General features: G+C 40.9%; 2 protein-coding genes and 1 long non-coding RNA gene across 3 annotated transcripts; 1 reads left to right on the forward strand and 2 right to left on the reverse strand.

Moving 5' to 3' along the window:
* Positions 1-122: 122 nt before the first annotated feature.
* LOC137748868 (uncharacterized) lies at positions 123-1,581 on the reverse strand. The gene has a single exon (XM_068489054.2). It carries the CDS (start codon positions 1,482-1,484, stop codon positions 273-275), a length of 1,212 nt encoding a protein of 403 aa, XP_068345155.1. The 5' UTR covers positions 1,485-1,581; the 3' UTR covers positions 123-272.
* Positions 1,582-8,762: 7,181 nt separating this feature from the next.
* Positions 8,763-11,810, forward strand: LOC137748867 (uncharacterized). The gene is made up of 2 exons (XM_088681101.1): positions 8,763-10,139; positions 11,486-11,810. Exon 1 carries the CDS (start codon positions 8,925-8,927, stop codon positions 10,074-10,076), a length of 1,152 nt encoding a protein of 383 aa, XP_088537227.1. The 5' UTR covers positions 8,763-8,924; the 3' UTR covers positions 10,077-10,139; positions 11,486-11,810.
* LOC148698349 (uncharacterized) lies at positions 8,859-17,943 on the reverse strand. The gene is made up of 2 exons (XR_015954075.1): positions 17,554-17,943; positions 8,859-13,075 (listed from the first exon to the last, which is right to left on the reverse strand). It is a non-coding gene; the product is annotated as an uncharacterized LOC148698349 (long non-coding RNA).
* Positions 17,944-17,953: the final 10 nt, after the last annotated feature.

A 17,953-nucleotide genomic window follows, 5' to 3' on the forward strand; every position in this document is an offset into this window, starting at 1 on the left:
ATCTTAAGTTGAAAGCACCACAATCACAGGGAGAGGAGCAGGTCAAATCTCAGGTTCATTTCAGACAAGAAAGTAGATATATAACTAAAGTAGCTAGGCAGTGAAATGCTAAGACAAACAAATAATTAACAGCTGAATTCATTTCTAGAGAAATATAAAACACTAGTTAAAAGTTAGCTGCTACCAATGGAAATGAAGAGCACTGCATCTCCGATACTGCATCAAGGATTCTCAAATTAGAACAATATCTAACCTTGTTTGACCTACATACATCATACATCCTGGACTGCAACTCTTCCTTGATACACACTCAATAGCTGAGGTACTTCATCTATGTATCTGGCCACAAACCTCTCCAAGAAGCACTTATCCGCAGGCTCCAACAAAGAACGCAAACCCACATTTTCAATCCCGTTTATCAGTCCTTTCAGCAACAAAGCTTTAACAACTGAACACCTTGGAACCAACCTCTTCTCGAAACTGAAACAAAGGACCAGTGGGGTTTTCACAATCGTTTTCGAAGACCACCCCATTTCTTTCACTAAAAACTCCAGTGTTCGCATTAATTTCTTCTCTGAGACAATCATACACTGCGGCTGCCTCTTGAACGCAGAGAGAACATCATCCTCAGACCAACCCCACCTCTTATAAACCTCGCGACATCGATTCCATACAGACCTATTGCTACCGCCCAATGCGTGTATTGCCTTCACCGAAGTGGAGTTTTGTAGATCAAAACCCATTTGCTTAACCTCATCCACAAGTTCACCAAGCTCTTTAAGCTTCAATTGTAATGTGTTGGGATGATAAGTAAGCAACAGAGAAATGCTGGACTGGGGCATACCTAATTTTTTCAAAACCTCAATCTTGGGCGCAACATTCTTGGAGTGGCCTTCTGCGAAAATCCAGGAGCCGCGCCTTAAAACGAAAACGACATTTTTCTGAGAAAGCAGACTCCTAAGGAAATCATAAGTGGGTGCAATCCGGTTATCCAAGCTCAGAGACAAAAGCTTCGGTTCAAATGTCAAAGTTTTTGCAAGGTGCTCCTTTGAAACTCCAATAGAAGCGAAAAACTCGAGCTTTGGCAAAAGGGTTTTCTCCGGACTGGACTTAAGAAGTATTGGGCGTGCCCTGACCATCTTGGAGATCTGGGTCTCAGAGAATCCATGATTTCTGAGAAAGGACAAAACGGAGTCTGCCGTTTTGAGGGATCGCAACTTGACCCACTTAGATGATAAAATCGCACCTTCTGGGGACAGCCCACATGAGTTTATGAGGTAATTGACTGTGAAATCGTGGTGGATTTCTGAGATTTCTGAGGTGAAATGTCTGCAGAGTAGCAGATTTTGAAGAGGAAAATGTGAGGGTTTTGCATCTCCAACAACCAATCGTTCAAATGTGGAAGCAACTACGCTGGAAGAAGAAGATTGCGGGTAACCCAATCTGAGGAGGGTGACTGCCTTCAATTTATAGAGCCCCACCATGTCAACAGCTGACCAATTTCAAATTTTAATTGGGATGGTGGTTTGTGGTTTGATCGGGGAAGATGGGTTTTCGGCTCCTTATTTTCCATTTTGCTTCAATACTGCGCCGAATTGGATGCTACGCAATTGAAGAGGCTTGAGAGCCGTTGGATTGCCATTCAATCCAATCCACGGCTGTCCTATTTTTCCCTAAGACTTTTCGTAGCAGACCGAACAAATTGGTCACTTCTCCTTTCTCTCTCCTGTTATCTCACCTCCACTCTTGTCTTTTAATCACATTTATTTTCTGAAGTTGGTTTTGTCTAATTTGTCATTTTTGTGCCATTTGATGCTAGGTCACTTATAAGTAAGAAATCTTAATTTCGAATCTCGCCAAAAATGAATTTGAACTATTTTTAACGCAACTCTTTACCCACAATCTGTAAACAATCCCAATTCTATTTTTGACAACGGTAGTTCAAATCCCCGTCCGTCTTTGTCAAAAATGTAATGCACTTGCTACTTAATTTAACGTCTATTTGATGGAATGGACGAAAATAGTGTGAATCAAGACTGAACAAGACCAAAATGACAGTTTCAAAGAATAAAATAAGACCAAATGACAGTTTCAAAGGCAAATCATGAAACTGGACAAATTACGTCAAAATATGTGTACATTCTATGTACTTGGAGTTTCCGTCAAAATATGCCACAGGAAACTGGACAACTTCAGCTGCACTGCCACTGCTAGTTCCCTACCCCCTTACACACACACACACACATATTGCACAGAGTTGCAAGTTTTTTCATTCCTTCATCGCCACAACAGATTAAGATTGAACGCCAATGGAAGCAACATATGTGTACATTCTATCGAAGGCGATTCCCATACGAACAAAGTAAAAAAAACCATTCATTTCTAGAGAAATATAAAACACTAGTTAAGAACACAAACTTACAATGCTGAGCCAAAAGTTAGCTGCTACCAATGGAACTGAACAGAACTGCATCTACGATACTACATCAAGGCGTCTCAAGTTATAACGAATATCTAACCTCTTTTGACCTACGAACATCATACATCCTGGACTTCAACTCTTCCATGATACACACTCAGTAACTGAGCAACTTCATCTATATATCTGACCACAAACCTCTCCAAGAAGCACTTCTCCGGAGGCACCAATACAGAACACAAACTCACATTTTCAATCCCGTTTATCAATCCTTTCAGCAACAAAACTTTAACAACTGAACACCGGGGTATAAATCTCTTCTCCAAACTGTAACACGTGACACTGGTGATTTCGCAATCATTACTGACGGCCATCCCATCTTTTTCACTAAAAACTCCATTGTTAGAATTAGTTTCTTCTCGGACACCATCATACAATGGGGGTATCGCTTGAAAGCAGAGAGAACATCATCCTCAGCCAACCCCATCTCTTATAAACTTCGCAACTTCGACTCCAATTAGACCTAATGGCAGCACACAATGCGTTTATTGCCATCACAGAAGTTGATTTTTGCAGGTTAAAACACATTTGCTTAACCTCATCCACAAGTTGACCAAGATCTTTAGGCTTTAGTATTAAAGCGATGAGGTGACAAGTAAGCAACACAGAAATGCAGTGCTGGGGCATACCTGATAACCCAATAAATCCTAAGAAGAACAACCCTAAAACTCAAAAAAGACATGGATGAATATCCAGAAAACTCAGAGGCTCAAAGGTTGAAGCTCGTTCTGCTTTCCTTCATTTCAAGAGAGAGAGTCTGGTATTTTTTTCTGCAGATTTGTGTGAGAGTTATATAGAGACCTTTTTGTAGTATTTGGATTGTTTGTGGTTGAGATGGATCGACCTTGCAGGTCGTAACGGATCTCAGGAAGGGAGGAAGGGGAGTTGCTCTGACGGAGAGAAGAAGAGAGACAGAAAAGGAACTTGGCCAAGCAGAGTCGGACTAATAATACATCGATTTTGGGGAGGATAATTAGCCGGGTGTGAGGAGTACCAAAGTGGTGGGGTCGGATATCTAGTCCGGGTACTATTTAATACGTTAGAGCATCAAACACCTGATTCCGTATTATTAGTACTATCCGGTTCTATATACGATATACCAAACGAGGCCTAATATTTGGCGCCACCTTCTTGGAGAGGCCTTCAGCGAAAATCTAGGAGCCACGGCTTAAACGGAAACGACCTTTTTCTGAGAAAGCATACTCCTAAGGAAATCATAAGTGGGTATAATCCGTTTCTCCAAGCTCATAGCCAAAAGCTTCGGTTCATATTGCAGTATTGTTGCAAGGTCCTTCTTTGAAACTCCGAACGAAGCAAAAAACTCAAGCTTTGGCAAAAGGGTTTTCTCAGGATACAATTGGAGAAGATGTGATATGGCATTTTCTTCCAAATTTCATTGCTTTCCAGGCTTAATCCTAGATTAAATATGGCATTTTCGTCTTATTTAGACTCAATTTGCACCATTTTCGTCCATTCCATCAAACAGATGTTTAAGTAAAAGAGCGCATGGGCATTTCATTTTTGACACAACTCTTTGCCCCCAATCTTTCTGCTAAAACAATCCCAAGTTTATTTTTGACAACTGTAGTTCAAATCCCCATCCGTCTTTGTTGTGGATTGGTACACAGCAGTTAATGTCGGAGCATCGACTAGATATTGATCATATGAACGACATGACGAGGATAGATGAGTAATGTGGCTCAATACCATAGTGATAGATGGGGATATGCTGCAGACGTATTTCATGATTTGTGGGGATAGATGAGCAGATATTGTCATATATGAATGACACAACGAGTTGTGTCAAAAACGAAATGCACTTGCTCCTTAAATTTAACATCTATTTGAAAGAATGAACAAAATTTGGATGAACTCAAACAAAATAAGAGGAATGCTCGCCAAGAAGCACTGAAGTCTGCACTCGAGCAGTAAGGTACAAAGTTTAAAATACAAACGACGTGTTTGTATGGCTTCCAGTGTGATAAAGATCTGCGGATGCCAGTCATCTTATAATATGAAAGATAGTGAGCCAAAAGCAGTGCTGCATCTACATCAAGGGGGCTAAAATTGTTATATTACCAACACTTCAACTTTTCCTTTATATATACACTATATATTTGAGGTACATCACCTACATATCCCGACACAAACCTCGCCAAGACGTCCTCTACATTTTCAATCTCATTCATCAATCCTTTCAACAACAAAACCTAAACAACGGAACACTTTGGAATCAATCTCTTCTCGAAACGGAAGCGGAAATGGAGGACCACTGGCAAGAATTTCAGATAAGACAGTGGAACCCTATATATAACTAAAGTAGCTAGACAGTGAAATCCTAAGACAAACAATAATTAACAGCTGAATTCAATTCTATAGAAACATGTTAAGGACACAAACTTACAATGCTGAGCCAAAAGTTGGCTGCTACCAATGGAAATGAACAGCACTGCTTCTACGATACTACACCAAGGCGTCTAAAACTATAACAATATCTAACCTCATTTGACCAGCGAACATCATACATCGTGAACTTCAACTCTTCCTTGATACACACCCAATAATTAAGGAACTTCATTTGTATATCTGACCACAACCTCTCCAAGAAGCACTTCTCCGGAGGCACCAACACAGAACCCAAACTCAAATGTTCAATCCCGTGTATCAATCCTTTCAACAACAAAACTTTAACAACTGAACACCTTCAAACCAATCTCTTCTCGAAACTGAAACCGAGGACATTGGGGTATTTGGGATTGGTTGTTTGATCGAGTAACGATGGGTTCTTGGCTCCTTATTTTCCATTTTGCTTCAATATTCAATACAACTTCGTATAGGATTTTTTTTTTATTTTTTTGAAAGAAATGAGAATTTCATTAATAACCAACCACTTACAAGGATGCCAGATGGGTACATAAGCTTCAGTGATCAATTTCTTGATCTGGAGGTAATGAGCACAAATTACAAATAACTTTAAAACCCCTAAACGACAATCACTCAAAACTCATCATTACAATGAGGAGTCCCAAGATTGATAGACCCATAAGTGGCATACCAAGCACTGAACCCTCACCAAAACCTACGCTAAACAGCGAGGCTACAAAATCGCGACACAAACCAATTGCTGAAGCAACACAGAACAGTCATAAAAGCTAGACTAAAAAACGAAAGAGCATGCGACCAACACATGCATAGGACGAATAAAATAAATCCAACATGTCCACAGTGGAGTCACATGTGCAGCATTGGAAGAAGACTGAGCAGGATCATGTGCAGAGATGACCGTCGGAGCCGCCGTCTGGTGTGGGTTGTAGCAGAGGGAAGGGTAGTGACGACCGACAAGGAAGGCAGATGGCATTATCCCATCCAAGTCTCCAAGCCACCAACCACACCCCCCAAAAACGAACCCAAATGAGACAGAAATGATAGTTCCAAGAGCAAAGCCCTCGGGGAGCCCAAAACACCCGGAGCAATAGACCTGCATTGCACAACAACCCGTGAGCAACCATGTCACCGGGAGCACAAAAAAAAAAAAAAAAAGTCCACCGCGGACAGAACACTACATATTCGAAAGCCCATCACACCCCAGCGAAGGAGGGACACTACGAAACCCAGATCCGGGTCGCCGCAACGCCAAACCCGGCAGCCAACAACACCCTCCAAAGCCACAAAATGGCAGAGCCATCCAAGGGAACCAGAGAACCCCTGGGACGACGATGGAAAACCTTGTGGGGTGGGGGAGCAGGGAGGGATGGATGAAGGAGAAAAAAGACGCGTGCGGGGGAGGGGGAAGCGGGGAGAGAGGGACGAAGGAGAAAAACACCGAGGGGGGGAAGATGAAAGGAAAAACTATGGAGGAAGCACGGGAGAGTAGAGGTGGGAGGAAGGCTGAGAATAGTAGGGATAGGGAGGCGAAAATGACGAAAGAAAACAGAGGGGGGGTGAAAGGGCTAGGAGGATGAGAAGGGGGGATGGAGACGAAAAAGGGGAAGGGGAGAAGGAAGGGAGGCTAGGAGGAGGAGAGGTGGGGCGGCCACCGACCCTCAGCCTTAGCTGGAAGCCGGTGGCCATGGGATGAGGACTTAAGGATGAATTAGGGAGCCACAAAATAGCCAATGGATTGTCACTTTAGTTAGGTGGTTTATTGATTGGATTAAGATTATTTCCCTTTCTTTTTCCATTTCCTTATGTCTTCTCATCTCACATTCTTTATTTTGTCTTTCTCTTTTTTTTTAAAAAAAGTTAATATAAGATGTTAGCGTAACCCGTTCAAAGAGGGATGGAGGGAAGATGAGAGGAAAAACGGAGAAGAGAGAATCATACTCCTTATTGATTTCGAGAAAAAAAAAAACGATTTTGATGGATTTTAATTCTTTTATACTGTATTTGAATGAAGAAATTTAAAATTACTAAGGAATTTTAAAATAACAGAAATTGAAATGACGAAATTTTATTTTCTAGAATTTGTGAATTTTCTTATTTGGTTAAAGAACAATATAATTAAATACGAATTTTTTATTTATTTTAAAACTCTCTATAATATAAATTGAGAAATGATACTTATTTACATGGAATTTGAACTTGAGAATTGGATGTCTCAAATTCCAAGTTTTTTTTTTCCACGTGGATATTCTAAATTTCTATGTTTATGAATTCAAACAAAGAAATTCGTGCATGTCAATTTGCAAATTCTAACTTTAATCAAAATTCTATGTTTTTTTTCCTCATTTAAACATAGTGTGAATCTAGAGGTATTCAATCAAAATTTTAAATGATTTTCTAAAATTCAAAGTGTATTCAATTGGGACTTTAAGACGGGTTATTAAAAACCTTAGAAATCTAGGTGTATTCAATTAGGATTTTAATGAAGTTTATAACATTCCAGGTATATTCAATTTGAAATTGATTTTAAAGAATTCGAAGAAGTTGAGGAATTCGAGGGAATTTGAGAGATTTCGTAGTGTATTTTAAGCATTTACAAATCTCACATCTTCCATGAGATTTTGTGTGACATCCCACATCGCCCAGGAGAGTGATCCTTATATGTATATTCCCATCCCTACCTAGCACGAGGCCTTGTGGGAGCTCACTGGCTTCGGGTTTCATGAGAATTCCGAAGTTAAGCGAGTAGCGCGTGAGAGCATTCCCATGATGGGTGACCTATCGGGAAGTTCTCGTGTGAGTTCCCAGAAACAAAACATGAGGGCGTGGTCGGGGCTCAAAGCGGACAATATCGTGCTATGGTGGTGGAGCGGGCCCGGGAAGTGGTCTGCCCCGGGCCGGGATGTGACAATTTGGTATCAGAGCCTAACCTTGGTCGTGGTGTGCCGACAAGGACGTAGGGCCCCTAAGGGGGGTGGATTGTGACATCCCACATCGCCCAAGGGAGTGATCCTTATATGTATATTCCCATCCCTACCTAGCATGAGGCCTTTTGGGAGCTCACTGGCTTCGGATTCCATGAGAACTCCGAAGTTAAGCGAGTAGCGCGTGAGAGCATTCCTAGGATGGGTGACCCATCGGGAAGTTCTCGTGTGAGTTTCCAGAAACAAAACCATGAGGGCGTGGTCGAGGCCCAAAGCGGACAATATCGTGCTACGGTGGTGGAGCGGGCCCGGGAAGTGGTCCGCCCCGGGCCGGGATGTGACATTTTGAGAGAATTGAATCAAAATGTTGTATTCAATTGAGAATTTGAGAGATTTTAATGGATTTATAAATCCATAGAATATTATAGAGTTTAATTGATTTGTAGAGATTTCATTTAAAATTTTGATTCAATTCCCTCGAAATCTCATGGGGAGGATGAGATTTGTGGATGCTTAAAATACACTTTGAAATCTCTTCAATTCCCTCGAATTCCTAGACTTTTTCAAATTCTTGAAAATCAATTTTTAATTGAATACACCTGAAATATTATAAACTGCTTTAAAATACTAATTGAATACATTCAGATTTCTAAGAATTTTAATTAACTATCTTAAAATTCTGATTTGAATTTCAGATAATCACTTAAAATCTTAATTAAAGACCCCTAGATTCATTAAAAGAATTAAAATGCTTCAAAATCTCATTTGAATACACCCCCTTACATGGAATCTCATAAAATCAATTGAACTCCCTAGAAGTCTATAAATTTATAAATCTATTAAATTATCTCAAACTCCCAATTGAATACACTCTTTTTATTCTATCATCATTAATCTAAAAACTTATATAAACAAGGACCTCACACTGCTCAAAAGAGAAATAAGGTAGTTTAAATTCATTTTTATCGAAAATTGAATCTAAAACATCCCTTGTAAGCGAAAGAGAAAAGCACCAACCATAGTAGTAGTACTGATTGTTTAAAAAAAGGGGAAGTATTAGCCGGTAGGGTTTTGGGGATTTTCCAATTGAATTTGATCGTCATCGGCACAGTTGCTTCCACTCTACTAACACCGCTAGTATGCTGCAAACACTCAGATTATGCTATTCGCAATCTTCCAGCATAGTTGCTGCTTCCAGAATCACATTCTTTGTTCAAAATCCGATACTCCGCAGACACTTGAGCTCGGAAATCTCAGAAATCCATCCTAATTTCACAATCAATTACCTCATAAACTCATGTGGGTTGTCCCCAAAAGGTGCGATTTCAGCATCCAAGTGGTTCGAGTTGCAATCCCCAGAAAGAGCAGACTGCGTCTTGTCCCTCCTCAGAAGCCATGGATTCTCCGAAACCCAGATCTCCAAGATCGTCAGGTCATGCACACAACTTCTTAACTCCAATCCGGAGAAAACCCTTTTGCCAAAGCTTGAGTTTTTCAGGTCGAATGGAGTTTCAAGGGAGGGCCTTGGAAAACTTCTGGCAAATTATCCGCGGATTTTGAGTGTGAGCTTGGAGAAACAGATTGTACCCACTTACAACTTCCTTAGGAGTATGATTTCTGAGAAAAATGCCGTTTCGGTTTTGAGCCGGGGCTCATGGTTTATCTATTCCAAGAATTTGGTGCCAAATCTTGAGATGTTGAGAGAATCAGGTATGCCCCCATCCTGCATTTCTCTGTTGCTTGCTCGTCAACCCACTGCTTTTGCGCTGACGCCTAAACTGCTTGGTGAGGTTGTGGATAGGGTTGAGCAAATGGGTTTTAATATGCAAACATCAACTTTTGTGCATGCAATGTGTGTATTATTATTGCGCTTTAACGATAGTAACTTGGTATGGAATCGAAATTGCGAAGTTTATAAGAGGTGGGGTTGGTCTGAGGATGATGTTCTCTCTGCTTTCAGACGGTACCCGTTCTGTATGAATAAGTCGGAGACAAAAATAGCGTCGGTAATGGATTTTTTAGTGAACAAGATGGGATGGCCGCAGAGATCAATTGTCAAATACCCGACTGTCATGAGTCTCAGTTTGGAGAGTAGAATTATACCAAGGTGTTCGGTCGTGAAAGTTTTGGTGTTGAAAGGATTGATAAAGGAAATTGAAAATGTGAGTTTGAGTTCATTATTGGCACCTACGGAGAAGTGCTTCTTGGATAAGTTTGTGTTCAGATATATAGATGAAGTACCTCAATTGTTAAGCGTGTATAAAGGGAAAGTGGAAGCCCAGGATGTTTGATGTTGGTAGGAGATGCAGTGCTCGTCATTGTCAATGGTAGCAGCTAGCTTTTGGCCCAGTTTTGTAAGTTCGTTCGTTAACTACTGTTTTACTTATGCCAACACACTCTTCATATTTCTGTAGAAATAAGTTCAGATGTTAGTCTTGGCCAAAGAAAAACGAATACTTGTTTGTTTTGTGTTTGCATTCTGCTGCATAGCTGCTTTAGCTGTTTAGCTCTGCTAACTTAGTAATTTTCTTCCAAGAACAGCTAGCCAGCCTTGGTTTCAGTGGCAATGGCTGCCTAAACTATTACTTTCATTGTCTTTGTGTTAGCCTTGTTAGCGTTCAGTTTATGTAATGCTTGCTTATTGAAAAACGAAAATGAAGCTTTGACAAGATGTGTTATACTGATTCGTTAGAGTTGTAATGCTGAGTGGAGGAGTTTGGATTTGAGATAATGATTCAATGGTTTAGCCAGCCTTTTCATTAATTTTCCTTTCAAATTATGAATAAGACTACAAATGATATCGTGGAAAATGACCTCAAGCCACAGTTCTTGTGAATGGCTTCACTAGTTGACTTTGAAGTGTTTCCCCATCTGTCTGGTGCTGTCACAATCTACATATAGGCTGGCCAAGGTGCTGCAGGAAAGTGAACGAGGAAGAGAGCAAGAGATTTTGCCTTGCAAACACCATTAGAACCAAGTGGAAGAAACTAGATGGCGGGCAGTTCTGTTAAAAGTTCATGTTTATTTTCTGGATTACTGGTTGGAATAGGACTTCTAAAGCTAGAGATAGTTCATCAAACTGAACATTGAGTCGTCCATAGTTTAGTTTGAATGGCGAAATTGTGTTTCCATGCCTGAATTAAAATTACTGGAGGAAGGAAAAACAGGTTTTGGGCCACACTGTTTAGATAACTTGTGTTAAATTTGATGCATGTTCTAATTATATATTTCCTTGGAATTCCATAGGAAGATAAGGACTGCAATGCAAGAGTAGTTTAGATTAGCACAGAAATGAAGTAGCCTCAGGCGTGCCGCTTGTATGACCCGGAGTCCAGACTCCAAGTGCATTGCTCCTTATAACCATTTTGACTTCTAAATCTGTTGTGTTTTAGTGAACATATCTTCGATGATTACCAGTTCTTTCATCTAGCTACGGAATACGTTGATAAGGATGTGTTAGTTTTGAATCCGATATATATAATAGCTTAGAGCAGCCATTGAGCAGAGAGCATTTTCCAAAGTATTTTAAGAGAAGAAAAACCAGTTTTGTAGCCGTTTGTTTTTAGAGAAAAAATTAGTTTTTGATCATTGGTTTTTCCTACGCTTAAGTAGAAATCATTTATGGATGTGCCTTGTGGTTTTCGTAATTGATTGATTTAAAAAATCATTTCATTTCATACATTATGCGTTATCGCATTAGTATATTGCAAGGTTAAAAAGGTGATTGATGGCCGCGTAAGTGTTGTGCCACTTCCACTTGAAGACTGAATGGAGATCAAGGGAGATCGAATGGCAAAGGCGTGGAGACAGAACTGTGTGCTAGTTGAGTTTCTAGTAAGATACTAATTGTTGTGATAGTCGGACACAAGCTTGAGCCGCTACAATTGATGCAATAGTCGGGAAGCAAGCGCTGGTCCTAGCCGGGCATCATCCTTTTTGAATTGATTGTTGGACACGAGTTGTAAAGTATTGAATCCAAAATAAAGAATCATCAACCAAAAATGCAAGAATGTACTTTTCACTCATTTTAGCACCAATCAGTGAATTTAATTTCGCGTAACTTAATTGATCAACCAAATTAATGGGTAGTTTGGTACAAGAAAAAAATGAAGGGCAAATTGAAGAAAAATGATGGGGAAAACAAATGATGAAGGAAAGAAATGTAAATTTGAATCCTTGCAACTTGTGCGTTTGAGTTGACAATTGCACTCTACTTTGTTGTGAGGGTATTTAAGTCTATTTGCAACAAATATGGTCAGAATTATAACCAAAATGATGCGCTTCAAGGACCGCAGGTCTGCTTGATCCTCTTGGAGGCTGAAATCGAACCTTCTCAGAACAGCGCACGTGAGTTTATGAGGTAATTGGCTGTGAAATCGTGGTTGGTTTCTGAGATTGCAGAGTAGCAGATTATGAAGAGGAAAATCTGCTACGCTGCAGACATTTCACCTCAAAAATCTCAGAAACCAACCATGATTTCAGTCAATTGCCTCACAAACTCGCGTGCGCTGTCTCAAGAAGATGTGATTTTAGCCTTCAAGAGGGTCAAGCTGCGGTCCCCAAAGAGAGCGGACTCCTTTTGTACTTTCTTCGAGACCAGATCTCGAAGCTTGTTGGGAATCGCTCAGAACTACTTCAATTTGATCCGGAGAAAACCCTTTTGACAAGTATTTTTCAGGTCTTTTGCAAATTTCAAGAAAGGGCCTTGCAGCAACTCTGTCCTATAATCCGCAGATTTTGACGAGGAGCTTGGAGAAACGGATTGCATCCGCTTATGATTTCCTTAGGAGTCTGCTTTCTCAGAAAAATGTCGTTTCTGTTTTCAAGTCGGGCTCGTGGATTTTCGTGGAAGGTCACTCCAAGAAGGTGGCGCCAAATATTGAGGTTTTAAGAGAATCACGTATGCCCCAATCATGCGTTTCTCCGTTGATGCTTCAGAGTCCCGGCGTTTTTATGCTAAAGCGTAAAGATCTTGGTCAACTTGCGGATGAGATTAAGCAAATCGGTTTTAATCTGCTGAAATCAATGTCGTTAGAGACAATAAGAGCGTTGTGTGGTAACAATAGGTCCATATGTAATCGAAATCGCCAAGTTTATAAGAGGTGGGGTTGGTCTGAGGACGATGTTCTCTCTGCTCTCAGGCGGCACCCACGCTGTATGACTGTCGGACGTTTTAGTGAAAAAGATGGGATGGCTTGGCCGTCGGCAATGATTGGCAATGGTGTTCCGTTGTTAAAGTTTCGTTGCTGAAAGGGCTGATGCAGATTGAAAATGTGAGTTTGCTTTTACACTAAGCATGTGGGCATAGGCATAGGCATAGGTGTTAAAGTTGTTGGCTTAGGTTTCTTTGTTTCTAAGGCTACTCACGTAGTTGGTTTTGTAGCTGTTAATAAATGCCTGATTCTTAGGAACAGGTTTGTTGCACTTTCAGTTTCAAGCTTAGTCAAATACCACGATTCTAGGAGCTGTAAAATCGTGGGCTGTTGCATTTACATTCCTTTATCTTGTAAAGCCTTTTAAAAGGCCATTATCATCTTTGAATTAATAAGCAAATCCTTCCTGAAAATAGTGTGCATCAGTTTTTCTCCTTGCTCAGGTTTCTTGTGGTTCTTTGGGTTTTAACATCTGGTATCAGAGCCCCACCACGGGGCCTGATCAAAGTCTTAAATCAAACACGAGTTCAGTGAGAAGGAGTAACAATATGGCTGGTGAAAGCAGTTTCGTGCAGCCAGCCATTCCTAAGTTTGATGGGCACTATGATCATTGGAGCATGCTCATGGAGAATTTTCTGTGATCCAAAGAGTACTGGGGTCTGGTGGAAGTTGGGATTCCTGCAGCAGCAGAAGGAGTGGATCCTACAGAGACACAGAAGAAGGCGATCGAGGAGCACAGGCTTAAAGATCTAAAGGCGAAGAATTATCTGTTTCAAGCTATCGATCGATCGATATTGGAGACAATCTTGAAGAAGGACACAGCGAAGGACATTTGGGACTCCTTGAAGCAAAAATATCAAGGCACGGCTCGTGTAAAACGTGCACAACTGCAAGCTCTTCGTAAAGAGTTTGAGGTACTTCACATGAAGACAGGAGAGTCAGTGAATGACTATTTTGCAAGAACACTCACCATTGCCAACAAGATGAGATTTCATGGAGAACAGATGGGTGATGTGGTGGTCATTGAGAAGATCTTACGGTCCATGACGCCTAAATTTGATTATGTTGTGTGCTCCATAGAGGAGTCCAATGATATTGACATTCTGTCCATTGACGAACTTCAAAGTAGTTTACTCGTCCATGAACAACGAATGAGTAGGCATACCATGGATGAACAAGCATTGCAAGTCACAAATGAATTTCAGCCAGGAGGACGGAGTGGGGGTCGTGGTTCTTATCGAGGAAGAGGAAGAGGACGTGGCCGGTCTGGGTATGACAAATCCACGGTTGAATGCTACTACTGTCATGGGCTTGGTCATTTTCAATGGGAGTGCCCTAAAAAGGAAAAACAGGCAAACATTGCTGAGACAAGTGAAGAAATGCTACTCATGGCATATGTGAATGACAACAAGGCTAGAAGTGACTGTTTTTGGTTCTTGGACTCAGGGTGTAGTAATCATATGTGTGGGAGGGAAGAGTTTTTCTGTGATCTTAATAAAAACCTCCAGGACTCAGTTAAACTGGGAAATGATGCACGCATGGAAGTACAAGGAAAGGGGAGCATTCGAATGGAGATTGATGGCATCATGCACGTGATCACCGAGGTGTTTTACGTACCAGAATTGAGGAACAACCTACTGAGCATTGGGCAACTCCAAGAGAAGGGTCTTGCGGTTCTCATGCAACATGGAACCTGCAAGATTTTTCATCCTGAGAGGGGTTTAATTATTCAAACGTCAATGTCACACAACAGGATGTTCATTATCATTGCTCGGTGTCAGATAAAGGAACAAAGGTGTCTTGTCTCTCTTATCACAGACCAATCCCAACTATGGCACTGTCGATATGGGCACTTAAGCTGGAGTGGTCTTAAAGTTCTTCAACAAAAGAAAATGGTGGAGGGTATGCCAGAATTCAAAACTCCCTTTAAAGTCTGTGAAGATTGCTTGGTGGGGAAACAACGAAGGGACGCATTTCCAAAGGAAAGAGCATGGAGGGCTTCTGGAATCCTTCAGCTAGTACATGCTGATATTTGCGGGCCTATAAATCCAACATCAAACAGTAAAAAACGGTATCTTATTACTTTCATCGATGACTTTAGTCGAAAGACTTGGGTATATTTTTTGGTTGAAAAATCTGAAGCTTTTGCTGTCTTTAAGAATTACAAAGCTAGAGTTGAAAAGGAAACAGGAGCATACATAAGGACTCTTCGCACTAATCGTGGGGGGGAGTTCACATCACAAGAATTCACAACGTTTTGTGATGTGAATGGAATTCGAAGACAACTGACAGCTGCATATACTCCCCAGCAAAACGGAGTTGCCGAGAGGAAGAATCGGACGATTATGAACATGGTTCGCAGTATGCTTTCTGGAAAGCATATCCCAAAAACATTTTGGCCTGAAGCTGTTAATTGGACAGTGCATATTCTCAACAGAAGTCCCACATTTGCCGTGAGAAGCAAGACACCAGAAGAAGCATGGAGTGGAGTCAAACCATCAGTGAACTATTTCAGAATCTTTTGATGTATCTCGCACGTTCATGTGCCTGACAATAGAAGGATAAAGCTTGACTATAAGAGTCAGAAATGCATATTTCTTGGGGTAAGTGACGAGTCAAAAGCTTACAGATTATTTGATCCAATCTCTCAGAAAATAATTGTAAGCCGAGACGTTGTTTTCGAAGAAGATCAAAGCTGGGATTGGGAGGCTTGCTACAAGGAAGCCATTGTTGCTAACCTTGAGTGGGAAACAGATGAAGAAGTAGAGACAGAAGTTGATGCAAATGAGGAGTCAGAAATCAGTAGCACTGAAGAATATGAGGACAGTGGTGAAACTGAAGACAGTGAAGATGTCGAAGAGGTGGATCATGGTGCTCAAGAAGATTCACCTCATGAGGCACGGACACGAAGACCGCCAACATGGATGAATGATTATGAGAGTGGGCAAGGCCTCTCTGAGGAAGAAGACTTTGTCAACTTGGCTTTGTTCATTAACAGTGATCCCATGTTTTATGAAGATGCAGTAAAAAATGAGAAATGGAGGGCAGCCATGAACGTGGAGATCGAGGCAATAGAAAGAAACGATACGTGGGAACTTACAGAGTTACCAACTGGCAGTAAAGTTATCGGGGTGAAGTGGGTCTACAAGACGAAACTCAATGAGAATGGAGAAGTCGACAAATACAAGGCGCGACTCGTTGCAAAAGGGTACAGCCAAAAGTATGGGATAGATTATGATGAGGTATTTGCACCTGTAGCGAGACTAGACACGATTCGAGTTGTGATTTCGATGGCTGCTCAAAAGGGATGGGAGATCTATCAACTAGACGTCAAGTCTGCATTTTTGCATGGAGAGATAAATGAGGAAGTCTTTGTTGCTCAGCCTCCTGGCTATGAAAAAACGGGACAAGAACACAAAGTGTACAAGCTTAAGAAAGCCTTGTACGGTCTTAAACAAGCTCCACGAGCTTGGTACAGCCGTATAGAGACTTACTTTATTAATGAAGGTTTCAAGAAGTGTCCATATGAACATACTTTGTTCATCAAAACAGCAGAGGGAGGTAAAGTTTTGATTATTTGTCTATATGTTGATGATCTCATATTTACTGGAAATGATGAAGTTATGTTCAAAGATTTCAAACAGTCTATGATGATAGAATTTGATATGATGGATCTTGGAAAGATGAAGTACTTTCTTGGCATTGAGGTATCGCAGAGATCTGATGGTATCTTCATTGGGCAACGAAAATATGCGCAGGAGGTGCTCGACAGGTTCAGAATGGATCAATGCAATCCAGTGAATAATCCAGTAGTTCCTGGATTCAAGCTGGTGAAGGACGAAGGTGGAGTTAGGGTAGACAGCACTTTTTACAAACAAATTGTTGGAAGTCTTATGTATCTGACTGCTACACGTCCGGATATGACATATGTAGTGAGTTTGATCAGTAGGTACATGGAGAGGCCTACTGAAATGCATTTACAGGCAGCAAAAAGAGTATTGAGATATGTGAAAGGGACTATTGGTTTCGGGGTGTTCTATAAGAAGGGAGGAAATGAAGAGCTTCTGGGATACATGGATAGTGATTATGCAGGTGATCAAGATGACAGGAAGAGCACTTCGGGGTATGTGTTTTTAATGAGCTCAGGTGCTGTATCTTGGTCCTCGAAGAAACAGCCAGTGGTCACTTTTTCCACCACTGAGGCTGAGTTCATTGCTGCAGCGTCCGGTGCTTGTCAAGCTATCTGGCTAAGAAGAGTTCTAAGGGAACTAGGTTATGATCAAAGCAAGGCTACGGTGTTATTCTGTGACAACGTATCAACCATCAAACTCTCAAGAAATCCAATCTTGCATGGTCGTAGCAAACACATTGATGTTCGCTTTCATTTTCTTCGTGATCTTACGAAGGAGGGAACTGTGGAATTGGTTCAGTGTTCAACCCAGGAGCAAGTTGCAGATATTTTTACAAAGCCCTTGAAGTTTGATGTGTTCGTGAAATTGCGAAGTTTGATGGGTGTTGGTTCTTATCCAACAGTAAACTGAATAACTTGGTATTCAGTTTAAGGGAGGATGTTAAAGTTGTTGGCTTAGGTTTCTTTGTTTCTAAGGCTACTCACGTAGTTGGTTTTGTAGCTGTTAATAAATGCCTGATTCTTAGGAACAGGTTTGTTGCACTTTCAGTTTCAAGCTTAGTCAAATACCACGATTCTAGGAGCTGTAAAATCGTGGGCTGTTGCATTTACATTCCTTTATCTTGTAAAGCCTTTTAAAAGGCCATTATCATCTTTGAATTAATAAGCAAATCCTTCCTGAAAATAGTGTGCATCAGTTTTTCTCCTTGCTCAGGTTTCTTGTGGTTCTTTGGGTTTTAACAATAGGCACGGCATTGAACCCATTTACCAGTAACTTTTACACTAAGCATGTAGGCATAGGCACGGCATGGTATAACTCCAGCAAGAGAAATTGAGTTTGAATCATATGCAAGACATGACCAACTTTTTTGTAAGTAGAATGATA

This window comes from Pyrus communis, chromosome 2, assembly GCF_041283825.1.
Source record: "Pyrus communis isolate YQ-2024b chromosome 2, ASM4128382v1, whole genome shotgun sequence".
Lineage (NCBI taxonomy): Eukaryota > Viridiplantae > Streptophyta > Magnoliopsida > Rosales > Rosaceae > Pyrus > Pyrus communis.